General features: G+C 39.9%; 1 protein-coding gene across 2 annotated transcripts in view; it reads left to right on the forward strand.

Annotated features, from left to right (window-relative positions):
• TPX2 (TPX2 microtubule nucleation factor) overlaps positions 1–26,602 on the forward strand; it is a 61,108-nt gene that overhangs the window by 13,465 nt on the left and 21,041 nt on the right. For both annotated transcript variants that reach the window (XM_081098020.1, XM_081098021.1), the window contains 8 exons: positions 5,018–5,117; positions 7,820–7,912; positions 15,192–15,318; positions 19,320–19,448; positions 20,538–20,666; positions 22,958–23,079; positions 24,676–24,827; positions 26,068–26,239. In XM_081098020.1, the coding sequence (XP_080954146.1) occupies positions 5,027–5,117; positions 7,820–7,912; positions 15,192–15,318; positions 19,320–19,448; positions 20,538–20,666; positions 22,958–23,079; positions 24,676–24,827; positions 26,068–26,239 (1,015 nt within the window). In that variant the 5' untranslated portion in view covers positions 5,018–5,026. The remainder of the gene's footprint in view (positions 1–5,017; positions 5,118–7,819; positions 7,913–15,191; positions 15,319–19,319; positions 19,449–20,537; positions 20,667–22,957; positions 23,080–24,675; positions 24,828–26,067; positions 26,240–26,602) is intronic.

Genomic DNA, 26,602 nt, shown 5'->3' on the forward strand with positions numbered 1-26,602 from the left:
AATAATTCTTTATTGTAGAAAGTATTACATATGTCCCCCCCTTTTCTCCCATTGATCCCCTCCAGCCCGCCCTCCCTTCGGCATGATGACCTTCATTTTGAAGTCTACTTTGTCAGATACGAGTATTGCTACCCCAGCTTTTGTTTTTTCCATTTTCTTTCTTTTTTTTTTTTTTTTAATATATTTTATTGATTTTTTACAGAGAGGAAGGGAGAGAGATAGAGTCAGAAACATCGATCAGCCGCCTCCTGCACATCCCCCACTGGGGATGTGCCCACAACCCAGGTACATGCCCTTGACCGGAATCGAACCTGGGACCCTTCAGTCCGCAGGCCGACGCTCTATCCACTGAGCCAAACCGGTTTCGGCCCATTTTCATTTGCATGGGAAATCTTTTTCCATCCCTTCACTCTCATCCTATGTGAGTCTTTTGTTCTAAGGTGGGTCTCTTGTAGACAACATATAATTGGGTCATGTTTTTGTTTCCATTCAACTACCCTGTCTTTTGATTGGAGCATTTAATCCATTTACACTTAAGATTATTGATAGGTATTTATTTATTGCCATTTTCATTCTGTATGCCTATGTTTCTTTCTCTATTCTTCTCATTACAGTAGTCCCTTTAGCATTTCTTGCAGTGCTGGTTTGGTGGTGAAAAACTCCTTTAGCCTTTTTTTTTTTTTATAATCTGGGAAACTCTTTATTTTACCACCTATCCTTGCTTTTCATTACCTTGAATACTTCATGCCATTCCCTTCTGGCCTGTAGAGTTTCTGTTGAGAAATCAGTTGACAGCCTTATGGGAGCTCCTTTGTAGGTAACAAATTGTTTTTCTCTTGCTGCCTTTAAGATTCTCTTTGTCATTAATTTTTGGCATTTTAATTATGATGTGTCTGGGCGTGGGCCTTTTGGGGTACTTTCTGCTTGTGACTCTCTGTGCCTCCTGTACTTTGTGCCAAGCCAGCTCAGCTAAGGGTTTGCAAGCCTGAGGGAGGGCGGTGAAGGATGAAGAAAAGACAAAGAGAATAAGCTGGGTCTAGGTCAGCGGTTCTCAATCTGTGGGTCATGACGCCTTTGGCGGTCGAACGACCCTTTCACATGGAACTACAGACATGTTAACATTTTAAAACTTAAACATCAAGAATAAAGCTCTGGCTATTAACAAAATAATGCCAGTGCAACACAGCAGTAAGTGAGAAATCAAACTACAGTAACATTTTTCTACTAAATGAAAGTTTCTTTTGCTGATTTACTCAGAGTTCTTGCTAACCAATGCTAGCATAGCCAGAAACATGATTGAGGGAGTAGCTTCCACATCTTGTTTTTCTACCATCTGTTGGGCCTCAGTTGTTAACTTCTTCATCTGACACCATGTTGGCACTTCAGTCCCTTGCATAGCCTTCCTTTTCTTCTTTTCTCTGCTTTGCTGTCATCGGGGCCAACTCTCAGTCTTTGGAACGAAGGGACAAGGAGCTTCTCTGGGTCCATTGTGGTGACACACATAATGCTCTGGTACCCAAATTGGCTGCACTGCTCCTCTGGAAAGATACAAAACACAGCCTCTTCCCCACGTCATTACTGATTCTGGTAAAACTCTTGTCTGGTTTGTGCATCCTTCCACCAGGCTAACCCAGCAGAGGCTATTGTACAGGAGGTCCGATGCCTTTCGGCCGCTGTACAGCTCTCTGCATTGTAATTCAAAAAGTTTAATGCTTAATATTCTTCTCCACCTTTTTTTTTGCATTTTATAGTTGCATTTTAAGAGTAGGATTGGCGCTTTCCACCATTGCCTGAGTCCTGATCCATCACCCCAGGAAGAACTTGCCAATCCTGTGCTTCCTGGGGTGGCATGATGATGGTTTACTGAGCCAGCTGGAAAGGCTGCAGTGGGGTTAAGGATAAGGCCCCTACTGTTTGGTGGGACCGGGGCTGGCCCCACATGAAGTTTTCCTGCCGAGGGGGCATTGGTTGCCACAGTTAAAGCAGCCTCCTTTCTTTTTCTGCTGACCAGCAAGTAACATCTCCTTTAATGAGGCAGCTAATACTGCTTCTTGAACATACGCTGGTCCAGTGTCAGCACAAACACGAATATAATACTTCCATAATAACTAGTCGCTGGATGAGAGACAAGCCTTTGCGACAATATTAAGCCTCTGGTAACCTTCCACTGTATAACGATCTCTAAGTGGTTTTCCTACCTTCTCCCATGTCTCTACATTTACCTTTCCTTCCTCAGAAAATCATGGGCAGGTTTTACTTACAAAATCCAACAAATCGAAAAGCTGTTGATACTTCACAGAACAGCCCTGTGCTTGGAGCATAGCCTTAAGCATGGATATGTATATACGATCCTGAATTTCTCATGTTTTACACCTAGTTATTACTAAACTTCGCTCCTTACCTTCCTTTTTACTTTCTGCACGTGCTTCACTGGAGCGTCCTTTCACCTTACAATTGCAGTTCCCCTGAACTCAGGCCCCGCATTGGGCGCCACATGTGCCGAGTCAGCTCAGCCAAGGGTTCTGGGAGCCTGAGGGGAGGGGTGGCGAAGGATGTAGAAATGACAAAGAGAATAAGCTGGGTCTAGGTGGATCGTCTTGTGCCTGTCTGAGGCCACAGAGAGAGATCCAGACAGCAAGCTGAGCCTTTATTTTATAGCCGGAGGTAAACAAGGTAGTGGTCACCATAGCCACAATGTTCTTGTGAGTTTCACTTGTTTTGGCAGCACTTGCTACATTTTCCTCAACCCATTAGCCACCCAGATAAGATCTAGGGAGCATCATAAGGTCAAGCCTAATTATGCTAAGAGGGCTGTGCCCTCTAAGCTGGGCCAACAGGTCAGTCCGAGGCTTAACCCTATATCTGCTCCCTACAGTACTTGAGTGACTTTTTCCTTCATGAGGTTAGGGAAGTCTGCCATTATTTTTTCAAACATATCCTCTATCCCTTGCTCACTTTCTTCTCGGGCACACTTACTACATTTTATGTTGTCCCATAGCTCCCTTAAGCTGTCCTCCTGTTTTTAAATTGTTATTTCTTTTTGGCTCTGTGATTGAGTAATTATTTTTCTACCCTGTCTTCTAATTCAGTGATCTGATCCTCAGCTTTCTCAAATACATCTGTGTTCTTTATTAGTCTATGTCATTCTTCAGAGTTATCTTTCTCATGCTGTTGAGCATCTTTGCCATCATTATTCTGAACTCTGTGCCTGGTAAATTTATTACCTCCATTTCATTTAGCTCTTCCTTTGGAGAATTCTGTTGTTCTTTCATTTCAGGCTTGGCTTTTTTTTTTTTTTTTGTCTCCCCATTTTAGCTGCCTGTTTGGGTTTGTGACTGTGTATTAGGTAGATCTGCTATACCTCCCAGTCTCTAGTGCAGGACAGTATCAAATGATGTTTCTGATTAATTGGCTCAGGCAAAGACTCAAAGCCTCCAGAAACCCGCCTCTGCCTGCAGACGGATTGGATTCAGTCTTGAGTAACCTCAGGAAATCATCCACAGGTGGGGTGAGAGGTTTTCCAACATAGTGGGGCAATTGATTCTGCCTGGAGGCTAAAATTGCTATTCTCAGTCTCTTAATGGCCTCAGAAACTCCACAGGGTAGGGTAGGGGGTTTTCCAATAGGATGGGGCAACTGCCACCCCTCCAGGCAAAAACCGCCTGGATAGCAAAGGTCTGCCTGGAAAAGATGTCCTCCACAGTGTGAGGGAATGACTCAGCACAGGAACCTGGGATGTCTGCCTTCTGAGCTCTAATCCCAGAGCCCCCAACCCTGGCTTCTGCTCACACAGCTCCAGTCCACTCTGCCCTCCCTCAGCTGGAGCCCAAGGTGAATTGTGCGTTGGCCTTTTAAGAGGGTGCCTGAATTTCCAGCCATCTGTCCCTGGTAGAGAACAGCCCTGCTGCTTTTCACAGCCAGATGTTATGCCAGCACCTTTCTCAGTTCTGGTGCTCTCTGCTGGGGAGCCCAGCGTGGTGTTTAGATTCCAGATGTTATTTTAGTTGTAATTCCAGTTTGGTCCTGGGAGTGTGTCAGTGTTACTTACTCCACCACCATTTTTAATCTCCTATATATTTTTAAATTCCCATTCAAGGATTTGTTTATTGATTTTAGGGAGGAAGAGAGAGAGACAGGGAAACATCACTGGGAGAGGGAAACATCAATCTGTTGCCTCCTGTACAGGCCCTGACTGGGGATTGAACCGGCAACCTAGGTATGTGCCCTGACCAGGAATTGAACCTGCAACCTTTTGTTGGATGATGCTTCAACCACCTGAACCACCTGGCCAAGGCTTATATATTTTTTAAGTCTTTTTTTTTCATGCCCAGGAACAATATTTTTATGAAAATAAGGAAAGAAAACCTAAACTTGGCAAAACTGTATTGAGCTCTTACAATGTATAAGATACTGTTCTAAGCACCTTGATGGATGAAGCATACACAAATGAGTAAAATCCATCCTTATCTTCAGGAACTTACAGTCTACTAGGAGAGACATTTGTGTAGGTTATTAATATAAAATTGGAGGGTTAACGAAGCACTGTGGCGTTGGAGAAGCAACAATTATGTATGATGGGTAGAAATTGGGAAATAATTTGTAGAGAATTGAATTGGACTTTGAATGATGAGGAAGATTTTGGTCAGTAGGTATGAAATTTAATGTATGCATTTCAGAAATTGGGCTTTGTGGGGCAGAGAGAGAGAGAAAATTGGATTGGGTTATTCAGGGCAGAGAGAGTAAATTGGGTGAGAAGATGGTAGATTGAGGGGGAAATAAAATAATGAATGTAAAACAACTAGCACAGTGGATGGCATGTTGTAGGTACTCAAACTTGGCCATTTTCTAATTCCACCATATTTATCTCAGGGAGTATTTTCAAGTTACCAAAAATAACTTGATTTGATTTGAAAAGTATGACATGTGCAGTCAAGTTTTTGAAACTTTCTTTACTTACAAGTTGACCTGTTGAGAAAAGTGACACTAATATTGGAAAAACCTGCTCTTCTGTGCCAAGGTGGGGACGATGTCTTACTCCTATGATGCTCCCACGGACTTCATCAATTTTACATCTTTGGATGAGGAGGAAGACCCCCAAAACATAGATTCTTGGTTTGGTAAGTGTCTGCTTTCTCTGCCATTTTAAGGGTTAAGTGGCTTGCTTTGTTCTGAAGATCTTAAAAAAAAGAAGGGTTGAAAGAAAATAACTAAAATGTAAATTCCTATCTGAATCAAGATACTTTGTCATCCATGATAGGAGAGAAATAATTGAAGTGCCCAGTATTTTGGGAATGAACTATCAGTATAAGACAACGTTATTTTGCAGTTAAGAATGACAAATAATTTAAACTTAAGGGATATATGGGAAAATCCAGAAATTCATATTTTCTTAAAATATGATGAAGCAAAGTTGAGTGAAACTCTAGGACTCAAAACCATGTCTATAGTGATGGCAGCCACCTAAAAATTTGCTCTACTTGTCATTGGACATAGAGTATAATATTACAGCTATGATATTGACATTGATAAAATCCACAATCTTGCTCAGATTTCCTATTTCACTTATACGCACTTTTGTTTACGTGTATTAAGTTCTATGCAGTTTTATCGCTTGTGTAGGTTTGTGGATCTACCACCAGTCAAGATACTGAACAGTTATAACATCACAAGGAGCCTTGTGATGCCCTTTTATAACTATATTTGTCTCCTTGCTAACCCTCCCCAATTTCCAATTTGTTTTTAAATGGGAAGGATTATGCTACTCAGAACCCAGTGCCTAAACAGAGATAGGATTGCCTGATATTGGGTCGTGTGATGTGGCACAAACCCTGAACCAGGCCAACAATAAGTAAGGATGATTATATTTTTATATTACTTTGGAGTAATATATGAGACCAGTGATAGTTGCTGGGGCCCCTTCATTTTATTGTTTCGCATGTCCTTTTTAGTCCTTAAGAGAAATCAGTGTTGATAGGAAAATGACTCCATTGAAGCTGTACTTAGCACTGATAATGCAGAATCCAAATATAAGGGCATAAGCCATTCTCCTGGAAAAGGACTTTAATGGTGTCCAATCCGGATTCCAAGATGAGAGGTTTCTTGCAAGTGGTATGGGAAGAAAGATAGACAAGAGTGCCAACTGCCCAACAGGGGTCTTTCCATACCTTTGCTCTACGGAAATTCTGAGGAAATGATTGAGTTGTCTGTTACCTCTTTTTCACAGTTTTTCTTTAAATCAAAAAAGGAAATACTAGTATAACAATACTTTTACATACTAGAGGCCCGGTGCATGAAATTTATGCATTTGCAGGAGGGCGGGCGGTGGTCCCTCAGCCTGGCCTGCACCCTCTTGCAGTCCGAGAGCCCTCGGGGGATGTCCTAAGCTGTCAGTTGGACATTCTTAGTGCTGCCGCAGAGGCGGGACAAGCTCCCGCTACCGCCGCTGCGCTCTCCAGTCGTGAGCCCGGCTCTGGGCTTCTGGCTGAGTGGTGCTCTCCAAGTGGGAGCGCACTGACCGTCAGGGTGCAGCTCCTGTGTTGAGCATCTGCCCCTTGGTGGTCAGTGCATGTCATAGCAATGGTTGTTCCGCTGTTTGGTCGATTTGCATATTAGCCTTTTATTATATAGGATAGTTGGGAAGAAAAAAATTAATCCCACTGTTTTTTCAAAACTTTAGTTCTTATATGTTGCTTTCTAATTTGTTCCAAGTAATCACATCTTTTTACACCAGAGGTCCTCAAACTTTTTAAACAGGGGGCCAGTTCACTGTCCCTCAGACATTCCACACATGTGCACTGTGGGCCCGGGACGAGTCTGCTGCTAAGCAGGACAGGCAGCGGTGGCAAAAACACCCGGCGGGCCGGATGAATGTTTTCGGCGGGCCGCATGTGGCCCGCGGGCTGTAGATTGAGGACCCCTGTTTTACACAGTTGCAATCAGTTTACGTGCACCATGTTTTTTGCTGGGGCTCACCACAATCTTTTTTTAAAATTATTTTTAAAATATATTTTTATTGATTTCAGAGCAGAAGGGAAAGGGAGAGAGAGAGATAGAAACATCGGTGATGAGAGAGAACCATTGATTGGCTGCTTCCTGCGCACCCCTTCCTGGGGATTAAACCCACAACCTGGGCATGTGCCCTTGACTGGAATCGAACCTGGGACCCTTCAGTCTGCAGGCCGGCACTTTCTCCACTCAGCCAAACTGGCTAGGGCATTTTCACCACAATCTTGATACTTCTGTCAGTAGACTAGGGTACAACAGGTGTTTCACTGCTATGTGCTGACTGTTAGGCACAGCAGAACCTAAGACAAGATTACTGCGTAAAGCCTCTTCCTTTGGGATATGGGGTCTATGAGAAAGTTCTCTTCATTTCTCACATACCCCATACTCCCCTCTCACTATTCTTAGTTAAGGAATAACCTCAACTCAGACTATAAGATTTCTCTTGTGAACCCTGCAGAGCTTGGTGGCTACAGTTTTCTTTAAAAGGAACATGATGTATTTAGGTGGTAGATAAGGCCAGTTCATGCTTGCATGGTCCTAACTGAATCAAGCCGAGACACGGAGCTTTTCACAGTGCAGTCTGTCCTTCTTTTCCAAAATGCATTGTCCACTGTTGCCAGTGTTTTAGTGATAGCTTTTACAGTCTCTGTCTCTGACGTATAATGTGTCCTCATTTTTTTTAACCACTAGAACTTTGCTTGTACTTGTCCAGTGAGTTAGAAGTGTACTGGTTGGGGGCTTTAGGCCCCATTTTAAGTGCATGGCCCTGACTTATTTTGCTTGTTTAGATAATGACACTCCTATCGTTTCACAGAAGAGAAGGCCAATTTGGAGAATAGGTTTCCTGACATGACACCTATGAGAAAAGCAAATCCTCCGCAAGCTATTGTGACACCTTTGAGACCAGGTAAGAGAAAATATTAGAAAAAAGCTTCTTTGCAGAATGGTGATACAGTGTGTTAGGAGCCTGAGGGGTCTGGAGGAATTACCTAAATGCTATATATATCCCTTGGTTTATTTTTGGTGAAATGGGCTAATTCATCATGGTGAATGTGAAATTAATGATGTGCTACACTTTTAAAAAAATAATCTCTTGGAAATTAAGCTAACATAGAATTATTTTTTCCAACTAGAATTTGTTTGCCCAGATATGTAACGATCTTTTTATGACAGTATTTAATGTAACATATGGGTCTGGCTCAGGGGTGGGCAAACTTTTTGACTCGAGGGCCACAGTGGGTTCTTAAACTGGACCGGAGGGCCGGAACAAAAGCATGGATGGAGTGTTTGTGTGAACTAATATAAATTCCAAGTAAACATCATTACATAAAAGGGTACGGTCTTTTTTTTTTTTTTTTTATAGTTTTATTCATTTCAAACGGGCTGGATCCAGCCCGCAGGCCGTAGTTTGCCCACGGCTGGTCTGGCTGGTAAATAAACCAGTAGGAGAGAAGAAGGTACTGCTCTATATTATACAGGAATTCTTTGAGTTGTCTGTCTGATTTTAAAAGATGATTGACATTTAAACTGGTGGTTACTAAATCTGTAGAATAGTCTATTTGATCAGAACAAAAGAGGCATCCTTTAAGAGGTCACAAATCTGTGGGCAGTGCTTTAGAGCTTGCCCACCCTCTACATCCTGGAGGCTGTATTAATTCCCCTCAGTTCACAATAAAGTCTTATGCTCACGTTTATACTTCAAAAAAAAGAGTCAGATCCTTAAAAATGATCTTTTTTTGAAGTCATAGCTATATTTAGACATAATTCACACATAGAATTCACCTACTTATAAAGTGTACATTTCCTGCTCTTTAAAAAAATATTTTATTCATTTCAGAGAGGGAGGGAGAGGGGGAGAGAGATAGAAACATCAATGATGAGAGAGGATCATTGATTGACTGCCTCCTGCATGCCTCACACTGGGGATCAAGCCCGCAATCCAGCCATGTGCCCTGACCGGGAATGGAACCATGACCTCCAGGTTCTTAGGTTGACTCTCAACCACTGAGCCATGTTGGCTGGGCTGTGTCCTTGTTTTTTATAGTATGTTCATAGAGTAGTGTGCAACCATCACTGCAATCAATTTGTCATTGATTTTCCCCCCCTATTTTTCTGTTTTCTATTTTATAGATTTCCATTCTGATCTTTAATATTTAACTTATACTTACTTTGGGCTCAATATGCTCTTTTTGTTTTATTAAAAATTGATTTTGTTTTAAATTGATTTCGGAGAGGAAGGTAAAGGGATAGAAACATCAGTGATGAGAGAGAATCATTGATCGGCTGCCTCCTGCGTGCCTCCTACTGGGAATGCAGCCCTGACCCAGAATCAAACCGTGACCTCCTGGTTTATAGGTCAGTGTTCATCCACTGAGCCACATGGGGTGGGTTTTTTTTTAGTGTCTTAAAGTGGCAACTGAAGTCATTATTTGAGATCTTTTTTCTTTTTTTACTGTGTTTATTGCTATAAATTTCCCCTAAGTACTGCTTTAGTGCAGCAATTTTCAACTTTTTTTTAATCTCATGACACACATAAACTAAATCACTAAAATTCTGCAACACACTAAAAATATATTTTTTGCCAATCTGACAGACAAAAAAGGGTAGGATTTTGATTGGTTTACAAAAAAAATAATAAATAGTAATTATCCTTTTTCCTCCAAAGTGACTTTTTAAGAAATCAGGTGCCTATCTTCTATATCTATAAAAGTCTAAGCAACTGGTTGACTGGCTGACCAGTTGACTGGCCAACCAGCCAACCTGCTGGTAGCTGTGATGCACAATGACCACTAGGGGGCAGATGCTCAAGGCACAGGCATGGAAACATGGAACAGACTGAATCTCAGAGGGAAGGGGGCAGTGGGGAGGGCTGGAAGAGATTAACCAAAGACCTTATATGCATACTAGAGGCCTGGTGCACGTATTTGTGCACTGGTAGGGTCCCTTGGCCTGGCCTGCGCACTCTTGCAATCTGGGACCCCCTGGGGGATGTCAGAGAGCCAGTTTCAGCCCGTTTTCCGCAGCCAGGCCAAGGGACCCTATTGGTGCACAAATACATGCACTGGGCCTCTAGTATATGTATATAAGGATTTTTGGTACCAAGAATTAACCAATCAGATGCAACCTTATTTTGTGAAGTAACTTAGAAGGTGCAGCTCTATTATGTGACTTATATATTTATGGGTCAAGACAGGGCATTCACACCAGATGGCTATTGTTGTGTTGGCTATTGTCATTTTTTTATTTGACAGTTTAAGGGAAAACAGGTCAGGACCCCTGACAAGATAGTCATGATAGTCAAATTCTTGCCGCACTCTGAAAATCATTGCTTTAATGGCATCCCACAATTTGATATATTGTGTTTTCATTTTCATTCCATTAAAAAGAGGCTGCCTGCGGCACACCCCCTACTGGGGATTGAGCACCCAGGCATGTGTCCTGACTGGGAATTGAACCATCAACCTTATGGTACGTGACTCCCAACCAACTGAGCCACACCAGCCAGGGCCCATTCAAGATACTTTAAAACATATATATATATATTGATTTCAGAGAGGAAGGGAGAGGGAGAGAGAGAGAGAAACATCAATGATGAGAGCGAATCATTGATTGGCTGCCGCCTGCACACCCCATACTAGGAATTGAGCCCTCAACCCAGGCATGTACCCTTACCGGGAATTGAACTTGTGACCTCCTAGTTTATAGATAAACACTCAACCACTGAGCCATGCGCTGGCAAGATACTTTTAATATTCCCTTTGATAGTTTATTTCACTCATTTTTTAAAATTGAGGTATAATTGACATGTAACATAAGTTTAAGGCGGACAACTTGATATGATACATTGATATATTGCAATGTGATGAACAATACACCAGTCTTACTCAGATTTTCCAATTCACTAGTACTTGTTTTTGTTTATGTGTAGTAAGTTCTATGCAATTTTATCATCTGTGTAGGTTTCTGGGTCTACCATCAGAGTCAAGATGTTGAACAGCTCTAACATCACGAGGAGCCTTATGCTGCCCTTTTATAACTATACTCACTTCTCTCTTGCTACCCCACCCCAATTCATTTTTATTTATCTATTTATTTTTCTTCTTTTTTTAAATGTATTTCATCGATTCTTCACAGAGAGAAAGGGAGAGGAATAGAGAGTCAGAAACATCGATGAGAGAGAAACATCGATCAGCTGCCTCCTGCACACTCCCCACTGGGGATGTGCCCGCAACCAAGGCACATACCCTTGACCAGAATCGAACCCGGGACCCTTGAGTCCGCAGGCCGATAATCTATCCACTAAGCCAAACCGGTTAGGGCTTTATTTATTTATTTTAAATGTTTTTATTGAAACATTTTTTTTGAGGGAGAGGGAAAGAGATAGAAACATTGATCAGCTGCCTCCTACATGCCTTCCTACACACCCCCTACTGGAGAATTAGCCTTCAACCCAGGCATGTGCCCTGGTAATAGAACCGGCAAACTCTTGGTGCATGGGATGGTGCTCATGCAACTGAGCCATACCAGCCTGGCTTCCTAATTAATTTTTAAAAAATATATGTATCTTTTATTGATGTCAGAGAGGAAGGGGGGGGGGGAGAGAGAGGGGAGAGAGAGAGAGAGAGAGAGAGAGAGAGAGAGAGAGAGAGAGAGATAGATATCAATGATGAGAGAAAATCATTGATTGGCTGCCTCTTGCATGCCACACACTGGGGATCCAGCCCACAACCTGGGCATGTGCCCTGACCAGGAATTGAATCGCTACCTCTGGTTTCATAGGTCGAGGCTCAAAATGGATGGATTATGCTACTCAGAATCTAGCCCTAAACAGAGATAGGATTGCCTGATGTTGGGTCTGTGATATGGCACAAACCCTGACATGAGACCAACAATAAATAAGGATGGTTATATCTCTTATGGATCTTATATCCCTTATCTCTGTCACATCACATAATTCTTTTCTGTTTTGAGAGCAATTAAGATCTGGTCTCTTAACAACTTTGAAGTTTATATACAGTATTGTTGACTATAATCTCTATGCTATGCCTAGATCTTCAGGACTGATCTACTAGTTGCAAATTTTACTTATATGTTATTTAGAAGTTTTAATTTCCAAATATTTGCAGGGGTTCCAGAATTGATTTCTTGATGGATTTAATTCCATTGTGGTCAATAATGGAATCCTTGTAAATGTATTGAGATTTGTTTCATGGCCAGAAGGTCTGTCTTGGTAAATGTTGAGTGTGCACTTCAAAAGAATGTGTATTCTGCTGTCATTGGGTGGAGAGTTACGTAAATGTTAATTAAGTCAAGTTGGTTGATAGCATTGCTTAAGTCTTCTATTTCCTTATTGACCTTCTAATTGTCCTATCCATTACTGAAAGTGGGGATATTGAAGTCTTCAGCTGTAATTGCTGAATTGCCTATTTTTTCTGTCAATTTTGTTAGTTTTGCCTTTATGTATGTATCTGGGGCGCTGTTGTTAGGTACATATGTGTCTAATTGTTACATCTTCTTGATGAGTTGACTAGAACATATTTATGTAAAAAGTTTTATTGGAATATAACTGTGCATATTCACGCATATATTATTTATGGCTATTATATTCTTACTGATTTTCTGTTAGCTTCTTCCATCAATTAGAGAAATACTAAATTTCAGACTATAATTATGGATTTGCCTATTTCTTGTAGTTTCTGCTTTGTGTATTTTGAAGCTGTGTTATTCGGTACATAAATACTTAGGTTGTTAAGTCATCTTGATGAATTGACCATTTTATCATTTTGAAATTATCTTCTTTATCTCTAGTAATATTCTTTGCTCTGAGATCTACTTTGATATTAACTTCAGTTTTCTTTTGATTAGTATTAGCATTTAGCACTGTCTTTATATTTCAAGTACATTTTTTTTGTAGGCAGTGTAAATTGGGTCTTTTTAAAATGTAATATCATAATCTCTTCCTTTTAATTAGGAATAAGTGTCTCTATTATAGCCTTGTCATAATCTATCAGTTTTTGTTTTTTTTGATGTCTTTATTTTCCTTCCAAAAAAATTTCTTTAGTCGGTGAGCCCAGTTACTGTCCTCTGGAGTAAATAATGCATGGAATCTGTTTTTATGGCCTTTTCTCCCCTGTCATACAGTTTTTTCTTTTATCAAGGCTCAGTTCATAAGCTGTACCATCAAATGCTGTTTCTTCCATGAAGCCTTTACTTGATTATTCCTTTCTCAGTATTCTCAGCACTTTTTCTCTGTTTCTGTTTCATGATGGCCATGGTGATATCTTGATGCTTAATAATAAAATACCTTCTTTCGCCATGACCGGTTTCGCTCAGTGGATAGAGCGTCGGCCTGCGGACTGAGGGGTCCCAGGCTTGATTCCGGTCAAGGGCATGTGCCTTGGTTGCGGGCACATCCCCAGTGGGGAGTGTGCCAGAGGCAGCTGATTGATGTTTCTCTCTCATCAATGTTTCTAACTCTCTATCCCTCTCCCTTCCTCTCTGTAAAAAATCAATAAAATATATTAAAAATAAAATAAAATAAAATACCTTCTTTTCTTTCACACCCCTATACCTAGTCCCATTCCTCAAATGCTTCATCTTTAAACTTTTACTGTTTTAAATTGTGGTTATACACATAATGCCTGAAAATTTGATTGTATCAGCAATATTTACATTATGTTTATGTAAATATTATTTGATGACAGGTCAGTTAATGTGATGTGCGGCTGCATTTCTTCTTGGCTCTCCTTGGTTCTCCACAGTTCCATTGTCAAAATCTGTGGGCCACGTAAAGATGATCCTGACATCAAGGTCAGGAAGATTCTCTTTTCTTTAAACTTCATCAGTTACGTAAATTACTGTCATACTTTAGCTTGCTTCATATTGGACAATATCCTTGGAAGTTATAACTGCTTTTTAAGAGAGGACATTATTTTTCCTAATATCTTTTGAGTATCTTTGCTGATATTTTCTGGATCCTATGTTTCTTTCTTATGCTCTTTTATTTGTCCTTCATTTTGTTGGAGTACATATTCTGGGAACTTCCCAAGATTAGGTGCAGGAGAAGAGAACTTTGAGTTCTCTCATGTCTCAAAATTTCATCATCCCACATTCATAATACAATTGGAAGTTTGACTTAATGTAGAGTTGTAGATTTAAAAAAGTTGTTTTGACTACTATGAATGAAGGCATTGTTTTTTTTTTTTTAAATCTTCTATCATCCTGTGTCACTGATGAGGAATTCAGCTTATCTTATTTTCCTTGCATCTCAGGTGTTTTCTTTTTCTCTGTGAAAGCTTTAACATTTTATCCCTTTCAAATATCATGACCTGGCTGGTGTGACACATTGGTTAGCGCGTCAGAGCATGAACGCAGGGGCCTCAGGTTTGATTTCCCGGCCCTGGGATTGGGCACTCGTGGGAGATTACCGCTCTAGGTGTCTCACATTACTGCTTTTCTCCCTCTCTCCTTCCTTCCACTTCAAAAGAATTAATGGGAAAAAATATCTTCGGGTGGAATTAACAAAAAATAAAAATAAATAAGATGTCATGAGGATGTGTTTGGGATTTTTTTTCTGAGGTGGTGCCTAAGGTCTTCCGTGGAACATTTCACTAGAACTAAAGGTTCAATTGCTTAGGGCTATATGTATACACACACACATAAAATTTTCAATCTAGAATCCTATTTTAAGCATATATATACATGGTGGGGGGGGGAGCGGGTTTACAGTTGTGAGTACGCAAAACACAGTGTATTCTTGTGTTATTAATTATTGCATTCTTTTTCCATATGAACAACTGTAAACCTACTTTTGCCCCACTGTTTATCTTATTTTTAACTTATTTTCTTGAGATTTGAGTACTGACTAGTTTTGTTTGTTTGTTTTACTTTGACTTATTTTTTTTAGAAAGAGGAAGGGGGGGGGAGAGAGAGAGAGAGAGAGAGAGAGAGAGAGAGAGAGAGAGAGAGAGAGAAAGAGAAATGTCCATGTCAGAGAGAAATATCACTTGGTTGTTTCTCGCATGTGCCCCCAACCAGACAACCAGACTGGGGATTGAACCCACCACCTGGGTACGTGCCTTGACTGGGAATTAAACTTGCCACCTTTTGGCGTACAGGAGGACGCTCCAACCAACTGAGCCACACTGGCTAGGGCTGAGTGCTGACTGGTTTTTACTCTCCTGCAGTTGACAACACTTACTACAAAGAGTCAGAAAAAGAAAATCTGGTGCAACAGTCCATTCCCTCAAATGCTCGTTCTGCCCTGGAAGTCAAGGGAACCACCTCAAGAAATACTCCATCTCTGCCTCAGAGGTAAGATTGTTTCAGAGTCAAAAGTGGTAGTTATATTAATGATGTTCAAAGAGTAGTTACTGGACAGAGCATCTACTAGGTGTGCCATACTTTATTAGACAATTTATGTTACTTTATTTAATCTTCATAACATTTATGAGATGTAGGTAATATGTTTCATTTATGATAATGGTTCAGAGGTTACTAAGTTACTTGTCTATGGTAACTTTATTTCAGAGCCAGGATTCAAACTGATCAGTTTGGTTCCAAAGCCCTTGCTGTTTGCACCACCAACACTAGTTGCAATTTTAGATTTATTTTTATGGCTATTTGACAGAATTTTTTTTTTTTTTTACACCACATTGTAAGGAAACTTTCTAAGGGCAACTGTAATGTATCTTTAATCCTTACCAGTGTCTGGCTGGAGCAGAAGCTCAATAAATTCTTGATGAATGCATGGGTGGGTAGATTAATCTGCAATCTTTACTAGCAATCTCAGAGCGTTCACCATCTAATAATTAGCCACCCACCCAGAGTTTAAATTGCAGGACTATTAATTGCTTTATACTTTGACATCACCTAGAATATCTCAAGGAAGAAGAATGGTAGAGTATTTATAATATTATTGCTCAGAAATAATGAAATTAATTACCTTTTGCAAAGCCTTATGCTGGCATAAGGGTATCACTTTTGAGGATATCACAAGCTTATACTAATCTTTTCTGGTAAAGAAGCCCATTTTAATCAAGGAATTCTATGAAATCTCAACCTTGTATGTATATATTACAGGCTGAAGAGATTGCTATTGGCTGATTCAGTGGTTTCTGTTCCATGTTTAGATTGTGAAGTAGGACTATGGAAAAGAGACCCAGTGTCCTATAGATTCCTTCAGAATTCAAGGAACTGTTAGTGTCTTGGCTTTTCTGTTTTGTATATGTATATGATTACAAAAATTGTTCCTCAACCTGACTGAATTCTAGAATGCTTTTTAGAAATGATGGTATGATAGAAGACAGCTTCTGTCAGAAGATCTGCCTGAATGTTTTTTTTCTTAGGGGCATGTACCCTCAGCTATTCAAAACCTCAGTTTATTGAGAATAAGGGAGCTAATTGTAAAAAAGGTCCAAATAAGATAATATGTACTTAGTAAATTATATTGCGTTATGAAAATGCATAATAAGCCCTGGCTGCTATTGCTCAGTGGTTAGATTGTTGGCCCATACACCTACGGGTCTCAGGTTCAATTCCCCATCAAGGGCACATACCTGGGTTGCAGGCTTGATCCCCAGCCCTAATTGGAGAGTGTGTGGGACATAACCAATTGATGTGTCTCTCTCACATTGATGTCTCTCTCTTTCTCCCTCTTCCTCCCTACCCTCCTTCCCTTCCACTCTCTCTAAAAATCATTGGAAAAAATATCCTCAGGTGAGGATAATAAAAAAAGAAAATGCATAATAAGAGGTAAAATGTTAGTGCCATTATCTCAGATCTTAGATTTAACTTAGAGATGCCCAATCTAGAAAGGAACAGCATATGAAATAAAATGGTGTAGCCCAGCGGTTCTCAACCTGTGAGTCGCGACCCCTTTGGGGGTCGAACGACCCTTTCACAGGGGTCGCCTAAGACCATCGGAAAACACATATATAATTACATGTTGTTTTTGTGATTAATCATTATGCTTTAATTATGGTCAATTTGTAACAACGAAATTGGGGGTCACCACAACATGAGGAACTGTATTAAAGGGTCGTGGCATTAGGAAGGTTGAGAACCACTGGTGTAGACAATCATACAAGTTCCCTACTATTTTATTTCACACTAGAGGCCTGGTGCATGAAATTTGTGCATGGGTAGGGTCCCTAGGCCTGGCTGGCAATCAGGGCCTTCCTTCCCCTGGCTGCCTGCTGTTAGCAGAGGCCTTCCTTTGTTCCATGCCGCCCCATGGTGGTCAGTGCATGTCATAGCGAGCAGTTGAACTCCCGGTTGGTCGAACTCCCGAGGGGACAATTTACATATTAGCCTTTTATTATATATGATGGTTTAGATGGATAGGCTGAAAGATGGCCAAAACTACTTTGACAGAGAAGTTAAGAATCAACAAGTCTGTAATAATATTTTTTCCATGGAGGTGTTACTTTACCAGTGAGACCAGTGAAATAGAATAGAAACTCAGTTTCCCATGTATGGGCATGGTATATGACAAAGAGAGTACTGCAGACCTGTGGGGAAAGTGGGTTTTTTTTCTCCTTTTTTAAGTTCCCTTAATTAAATACTTGGACAGTGGATATCCAAGTAGAATAAAAATGAAACTTGGTCTCTACCTCACTGTATATAAAACGGTCAGTTCTACGTAGATTACAGATCTAAATCTAAACTAAAGCTAAAACTCATATAAGGCAATATAGGAGAATATAGTTATGAGCTTATATAAGGAAATATAGGAGAATATAGTTATGAGCTTAGAATAGGGAAAGATTTTTTGACTAGGATACACATAGAAAAGCACTGACCATAATGGGGGAAGGGGTTGATGTATTTTGAGCACTGTTAACTAAATGATACTATAAAGAGTAAAAAAGCCAACCCCCATAGTGGGAAAAGATACTTGTAACATAACATTTACAAACAACTCATTTGTAGTATACAAAGAGTCTCTACTAATCAATTAGAAAAGGATTGATAACCCACAGAAAGCAGGCAAGAGACTTGAACTACTTAGCACTTTATGAAAAAGGTTAACCAAATGGCCAATGAACGTGAAAAGTTGCTCTGTCCACTGGTAATCAGGGGAAAGAAAATAAAACCACAGAGAAGTTCTACAAATCATTTAATATGGCTATAATTAAATCATCTGATAATACCTAATATTTAGGTGGATGTAGACTCTTATAAACTTGCCAGTGTAAGCATAAATTGATTCAAGCACTTTGGAAAAATGACTTGAGTTGTTTTAACCATTGTCCTATGACCCAGTAATCTTACACCTTAAGATATCCAACAGCAGCATGTGTACTCTGCACCAAGAACTTGAGAATCAACAGTAGACGGGATAAATAGTGGTACATTCGTGCAATGAATGCATCATTGAAAACTGAGTTAAAGCTACATGAATCAATGTGGATGAATCTCACAAACATAATGATGGGTGAAATAAACGAGACAGAAAAAAATACTTGCAGCAGTCTGATTGCATTACATAAAGGTTTATAGAGAAAAAGTAATGATAACTATAAGACAAGTCAAGATAGCTGCTTCCAGTGTTCTGTTTCTTAGGTTAGGTCATGATTTCATTTTGTAATCTTTTTTTTTTTAAATATATATTTTATTGATTTTTTTTTTTATAGAGAGGAAGGGAGAGGGATATAGAGTTAGAAACATCGATGAGAGAGAAACATTGATCAGCTGCCTCCTGCACGCTTCCCACAGGAGATGTGCCCGCAACCAAGGTACATGCCCTTGACCGGAATCGAACCTGGGACCCTTCAGTCCGCAGGCCGACGCTCTATCCACTGAGCCAAACCGGTTAGGGCTCATTTTGTAATCTTTTAACTTAATTTTTGTTTTGTGCATTTTTTTGGTATGTGTTATATTTTTACTGTGTGGCTATAAGTAAAAGGAGAAAATAAATACTATGGTCAGTTTCCAGGAGCTCTGATCTCTGATTTCAGTTCTGACAGCAGTTAGTTATGTAACAGGATTGGTCAAGTCACCTCATCTTTTTTTACTTTTCTCACTTATGAAAGAAAGAATTCTGCTAGGTGATTGCCAGTGCCTTAAAAAAATCTCAGCTTTATTGAGGTCTAATTTACAAGTACAAATGCATTTAAGTACTAATATTTATGATGAAATTTTTATAACTATCAGTAAAACAAGAGATTAGACGTTTAGAGTTGAAATAATACCACTAAACTTTTTATAGCTCTTTGTAGTTTGACATACTTTCACATTTCTGAAGAACATTTTATATATCTGTAGAAGATAAATTCATTTCAGATAAATTTTTGTCAATTCCTTTCCCATAGACGATCTGTTAGACTCTCTGCTCAGAAAGCTTTGGCACAGAAAGAAAAACACCATGTGAAAACGAAAGCCAAGAGATGTCCTACTTCTGTAATAATCAGTGAAACTCCACCCTCCAAAAGAATGAAAGTGTAAGTAGCCACAGCTTTTGACAGTTGGCATAGGTTTTACCTCTGTTTGCTCCTGAGGTTAATAGCAAGCAGAATATATGGTGCTCTTATTTTTATCAGTTAGGAATGCATTTTACCTGTTCAGCTAGAGTGGTTTACAGAATAGTTATTTATTTGCTTCACAGAAGTTTACTGTTGGCTTTGGTTCAGTGGTTGAACAATGCTAGGGCAGCATCTCTGTGAGTCAGCTTTTATTCCTTGCTTGTTCCTCAAGATGGCTGCTCTGTTTCTTAGCTTCTTCCTTGTGTTTGTTGCCTTGTTCCCACAAGATAGCTGCTATATCACCAGGTATCAAGAGAAGAAGGAGGCAAAGGAAGAGGGGCAGCACCACCTATATCACAAAAGTAAAATATTTTCCAGAAACTCTTGTTTTATCTTAGTTGCCCACCTGTGTCATGGATCCCTCCTAGGTGCAATAGAGACTATTGATGCAAGTACAATACTTTTGCCTTTTTCCATCGTCGCCCCAAACACAATTGGCGTTCTGTTAATAAAAAAGAAAATGGGATCGATATTGGAAGGCAACCAGCTGTCTGGCATTTGTGCATTGGATGATGAACAGTTGGAATCCCTCTTATCCTCTTGAACCTTCACCAGACAACTCTTATATTGATTTCTATTGGTGTTCTTAAAGTTTACTTCTTATAGATGATCTGATAACCACTAGTTACCTACCAATAGAAGAATCTTGTGGTTGAAGTATGCTTGTTGTCTTAGAGTAGTGGTTCTCAACCTTCCTAATGCCACGACCCTTTAATACAGTTCCTCATGTTGTGGTGACTCCCAATTTTATTGTTACAAATTGAACATAATTAAAGCATAGTGATTAATCACAAAAACAATATGTAATTATATATGTGTTTTCCAATGGTCTTAGGCGACCCCTGTGAAAGGGTCGTTCGATCCCCAAAGGGGTCTCAACCCACAGGTTGAGAACTGCTGTCTTAGAGAGTGAAAATTAAAGTCATATGTGATAGATTTGGGGAGGAGGCTAGAGCAGGGTATAATTTAGGGAATTAAGAGGATATTTTTTGTTCTTTTGAACTCAAGTTCTAATCAAAAGAAGTCAGAGGAAGAGAAAGATGGCATTGCTTCTTGTCAAGATACTTCTGGAAAGAGTGAGTCTTCCCCAGAGAAAGCCAAGGAGAGACGTACTATGCCTGGTATGCCACCTGTAAGGTATGCTGCTTTCCTGAATTTTTTTTTTTTTACCTTTCCTTTCTTTTCTTTTTTCTTTTTTTAAAAAAATATATTTTATTGATTTTTTACAGAGAGGAAGGGAGAGAGAGAGAGAGTTAGAAACATCAATAAGCTGCCTCCTGCACATCTCCTACTGGGGATGTGCCCGCAACCCAGGCACATGCCCCTGACCGGAACCGAACCTGGGACCTTTCAGTCCGCAGGCCGACCTCTATCCACTGAGCCAAACCGGTTTTGGCTGCTTTCCTGAATTTTAAACAGAGTCAATAGAAGAAAATTGCAAATGGGTACATCTCCAGTCTGTTTGTTGTACGTGGAGCTTGGGAAATGCTTGAGGCTATAACCACGGTGAGGTGAATTGTTTTATAACCTGGTGGGTACCCAAGTCTTAAACATTGGGAAAAATATATTATTAAAGCAAATTGATAGAAATATAAAAGGAAAAAGTAAAGGTTCTTACTATCCAACTTGAATAGTTTTATTTCACCAAGCTCCCTTCTAGTTTTATTCAAGTAAAATACCTATTTTCCCAATCAGTATGTAAACAACCTTTGGGTTTGCTTTATTCACTCACTATGAGACTTTACTTTATTTATTTTTCGGTACTACTATAAAATCTTTACATTTACCTCTTTTGGTAGATTGTTAATATTCTCATTATATTTAAACATTTTCTGTTGAAAATGTAGTTTCTAATTTTTTATTATTATAAGTAGTTAATGAACATCTTTGTAGGCAGAGCTTTTTCTTTAGAGTAATCTCAATGACTAGTTTTATGGTTATTCATATAGCCAATTTTATTTTAGAAAAGAATATATAAACTTACAGTGCCATCAATTTTGAATATTATTATTTCCTTGTCTCATCTGCATTGAATGTTTTTACTTTAAAAAATGTTCCTGCTGAAACCGGTTTGGCTCAGTGGATAGAGCATCGGCCTGCGGACTGGAAGGTCCTGGGTTCGATTCCGGTCAAGGGCATGTACCTGGGTTGCAGGCATATCCCCAGTGGGAGATGTGCAGGAGGCAGCTGATCGATGTTTCTCTCTCATTGATGTTTCTGACTCTCTATCTCTCTCCCTTCCTCTCTGTGAAAAATCAATAAAATATATTAAAAAAAAAAATGTTCCTGCCACCATAGCCAGTTTGGCTCAATGGCTAGAGCATTGGCCTACTGAGTGAGGGCTTCCAGGTTTGATTCCGGTCAAGGGCACATGTCTGGGTTGTGGGCTCAGTCCTCAGTAGGGGGCGTGCAGGAGGCAGCCGATCAATGATTCTCTCTCATCATTGATATTTCTGTCTCCCTCTCCCTCTCCCTTCCTCTCTGAAATCAATAAAAATATATTTAAAAAAAATGTTCCTGCCCTGCCCTGTGCGGCTCAGTTGGTTGAGTGTCATCCTGTGCACCAAAAGGTGTCTGTTCGATTCCCTGTCAAGGGGAACCCCGATCATCAGGGTGCATGTGGGAGGCAACAGATTGATGCTTCTCTCTCACATTGATATTTCTCTCTTGCTCTCTTTCTCTTCCTTTCCTTCCCCACCCCTAAAATATCAATAAAAAATGTTCCACATTTAATTGCTATATTGTTGATGGCATTTAATTATTTTAATTTGTATTTACCTGATTACATTGTAAACAACATTGTATTACTGTTATTGTAACATCTTTTCCATATTTCCTCTTGGGTGAATTTTCTGTTTCCTTTTTTGTTTGTTACTAAGAATGGCTACTCTAACTGGAATGTTTACTATGTGTCAGGTACACAGAAACATTATTTGATTTAATAGTTACAAACATTCTGTGAAGATGAGTATATTCCTCATTTTACAGTGGAGATACCTTAGGCTCAATGACAGGGCTGAGATTTGAACTCTCTGGCTTTACTCCTAAGTCTATTCTCTCTATCACAGTATATGTTCTGTATATATTATTAACCTTTGGTCATATTTGTTGCAAAGATTTTTCCCATTCTAGTGGCATTTTAATTTTAGCTTTTCTGGTGGCAAAAAGCTAATCATGACATAGTCCAATTTGTGGATCTTTTGGAACATCTTGTCTATTTTAGCTATTTTCTGAAAATTTGTTCAGTATTAAGGTATAAATTGTGCACCTGGATTATTTTTTTCCATAGGTTATCTAATTAAGTTTTTGTTTGGGTAATTATTGTATCACAGGTTTAAAATCTAATCTATATAATGCCTTTAGATTATTTTGAACCATTGAGCCTCTTTCTCCTCTCCTCTCATCTCCTTTATTGATTTGCCCTTTAGACAGAAACTTCTAAAAAGTACTGAGGAGCAAGAGTTGGAGAAGAGCATGAAAATGCAGCAGGAGGTGATGGAGATGCGGAAAAAGAATGAAGAATTCAAGAAATTTGCTCTTGCTGGAGCAGGTCAGCTTGGCTTTGGTTGAGACTGATTTATGAGGGGGTGCTTCTCATAATCTTGGTAGGGTTTTTTGAAGTCTCTGTCTTCCTTAGCCTTAGTTGGCATAAAATAACGTTTATTGAGAAGGCTGGACCATCTCTGTGATTATGCCCTATAACATGTTACATACATTGACCCTTTCTTAAAGCATGCTGTTCCTTCTCTAACTGTAGAAGTCACACCCATCTTTTTATTTTTATTTTTTATATATTTTATTGATTTTTTACAGAGAGGAAGGAAGAGGGATAGAGAGTTAGAAACATCGATGAGAGAGAAACATCGATCAGCCGCCTCCTGCACACTCCCTACTGGGAATGTGCCCGCAACCAAGGTACATGCCCTTGACTGGAATCGAACCTGGGCCCTTGATTCCGCAGGCTAACGCTCTATCCGCTGAGCCAAACCGCTTAGGGCAAACCTATCTTTTGAGACCTTTTCCCATGCCTTCATTTCGTCAAGTAGAATTGATTTCCCCCTCCTTTTTCCTACGAATTCTTTTTGTTTATAGTAGAAAAAGAGGGACTAGGATTAAGACAGGAGATAAAGCAATAGGGCAGGCCAGTTGTCCCATTTTATCCTTGGTAGAGGAAGAGGAAGTGGAATGATTTCAGTTGTGGCTATGGAGGAAAAGCATGACTGAGGGAACTGAAGGATCAGAGCTCTGCTTTGCTCTTGCATGTTTTGTTTTGTTTTTTTAAATATATTTTATTGATTTTTTACAGAGAGGAAGGGAGAGAGATAGAGAGTTAGAAACATCGATTAGCTGCCTCCTGCACACCCCCCACTGGGGATGCGCCCGCAACCCAGGTACATGCCCTTGATCGGAATCGAACCCGGGACCCTTCAGTCCACAGGCCGATGCTCTATCCACTGAGCCAAACCGGTTTTGGCTTGCATGTTTATTGGAGTTGAAGCTATAAAGCCCTGCTTACTGGGTTGAAGGAAGCACCCCTGGAGGTTATAGTGTTTCCTTCTTAGAGATGTTTAGTTAAGTGTGCCTTTTTAAAAAATATATTTTTTGGTTTTTACAGAGAGAGAGAGGAGAGAGAGAGAGAGAGAGAGAGAGAGAGAGAGAGAGAGAGAAACATTGATTGGCTGCCTCCTGCATGGCCCCCACCTCAGATCAAGCCTGTAGCCTGAGCATGTACCCTGACCAGGAATCAACCAGTGACTTCGTGGTGCATGGGTAGCCGCTCAGCCACTGGACCACACCAGCAGGGCTAGTTAAGTGTGATTTTAAAGTCAGTTGGGATCTTTGTCTATCAAAAATACTCCAGCTACACATTGTCTTCAGACCTATGGCCACACCTGGGAGATGGGGTTTTTCTTCCTGTCCTACCTTTTTAACAGTTGGCATCTGACCAAAGGGCCTCACCTCCACAGTACTCAACTTAATGAATAAGGCACATATATTAGTGTCCTTAGGACTGTTTCAAATATTGGGTTACATGTAAAGAGTGAACAAAGTTAGATCCATGGTAATAGACCAGAAAGACTGGATAAAGGGAGATTTACTAATGTTCTCTGTGTAACCTGAGTCTTTTGCTCTGCTCCTCACTCAGGACAACCTGTGAAGAAAACAGTGAGCCAGGTAACCAAATCAGTCAACTTCCACTTTCGCACAGATGAGCGAATCAAACAACATCCTAAGAACCAGGAGGAGTATAAGGAAGTGAACTTTACATCAGAACTGCGAAAGCATCCTCCATCTCCTGTAAGTTGATGGACTAAGTGAATATTCCTCTTACTGATTTAGTGAGGACTTTAGCTGTACCATTTGTGGTCACCACTTACAATAATATAATTGAATTAAGATCTGAATTCTCACTTTGCCTCCTGTTAGCTCTGTGATCTTGGATTAATTACTGTCTCTTTGGGAACCATCTTGCCAAGTTGCTGTGCAAACTGAATTGATAATATACACAAAACACATAGAATTATGGGTGGCAAATCATAAGCACAGGCTTGTTACAGTTTGTGCTGTTACAAAATTCTTGAAAAAGTTTTGTTTGCAAAGCTGTGTACAAAATATAATACCATTTATGGGGAAAATGGCTTTGGGGCAGACGACTCCAGTCCTATGCAGTGTTGTTACCAGAGCACTAACAAAAACTAACAATCCTAAATAAAAATTCTAAGAATCTCTACTTGCAATTTCAGTCATCATCATCATTTGTTGAAGTTAGTCTTTCAGTCTTAAACCCTGGGTGTGTTCTTTCTTTGAGATGTAGGTTCTGGAAAAGTGTTGTTTTCAGTCAGAGACCAATTTAATCAAAATCAGCGTCCCAAGGAGGAGGCTTCTTCACTCAGTTTTTGGGAAGGGTGTATAAGAGTCTGATTCAGACTTTTACACACTTGACCTGATCACTCCCAGAATCCTAATCAGTTTTTAAAAAATGGATTAGGGATAGAGTACCTTTTAAGCATTTTTGGTTCCTTCTAATTCTAAGAAGATTTGCTCTTGATTGCTTTAAAAGATTAACATACTTGTAAAAGATCACTTTATGTACTATTGTAGAACAATTTGCTAAGTGCTAGGTTATTTTATTTTTTTTAAATATATTTTATTGAGTTTTTACAGAGAGGAAAGGAGAGAGATAGAGAGTCAGAAACATCGATGAGAGAGAAACATTGACCAGCTGCCTCCTGCACACTCCCCACTGGGGATGTGCCCGCAACCAAGGTACATGCCCTTGACCGGAATTGAACCCGGGACCCTTCAGTCCGCAGGCCGACGCTCTACCCACTGAGCCAAACCGGTTTCGGCAATTTTATTTTTTTTAAAGATGGGAATAGACTGGTAACCTGTGCTCAAAGACTGACAGATTTAAGAGTAATAATTCTTAAGGTTTTACACGAGCTCTTTTCCTTTTGATTCTCTGCTGAATACGTGACTTGTGGTACATCTGAGCTTCTATAACGTTTCATTTGGGGAACAACTTCTTTCTTTATAGGCCCGAGTGACTAAGGGATGCACCATTATAAAGCCTTTCAACCTGTCCCAAGGAAAGAAAAGAAAATTTGATGAAACAGCTTCTACATATGTACCTATTGCACAGCAGGTCGAAGCCTTCTATAAAGGAACTCCTAACAGATATCACTTGAGGAGCAAGAAGGATGATATTAGTAAGTTTCTTACCGATATCATAGCTGGCTGGAGTCTCCCCTCGAATTCCTTTTGCTGCATCTTAGGCACAAATTTGCCTTTAGTTGATATCCTAGTTTTTGAACTAAAGTATGATATGTACCTATATGCAGACAACTAATTTGTTGAGCATTTTCTCAAACCACCCAGCTATCTGTCCACTTATGCCTATCAATCACTTGATCCTTCTGGTCAGTAATAAGGGGAATCAAGGATATCTTTGCTATATATTCAGGTGTCATGGTGCATTTATTTACTGATAGAAAATGAAGGCATTCCATTCATTCAAGGTTGTGTGCTTTTTGTTCAGTGATTCAACAGTTTCTTTTACTACTACAAACCAA

This window comes from Myotis nattereri (genome assembly GCF_964212035.1).
Source record: "Myotis nattereri genome assembly, chromosome: 8".
Taxonomy (NCBI): Eukaryota; Metazoa; Chordata; class Mammalia; order Chiroptera; family Vespertilionidae; genus Myotis; species Myotis nattereri.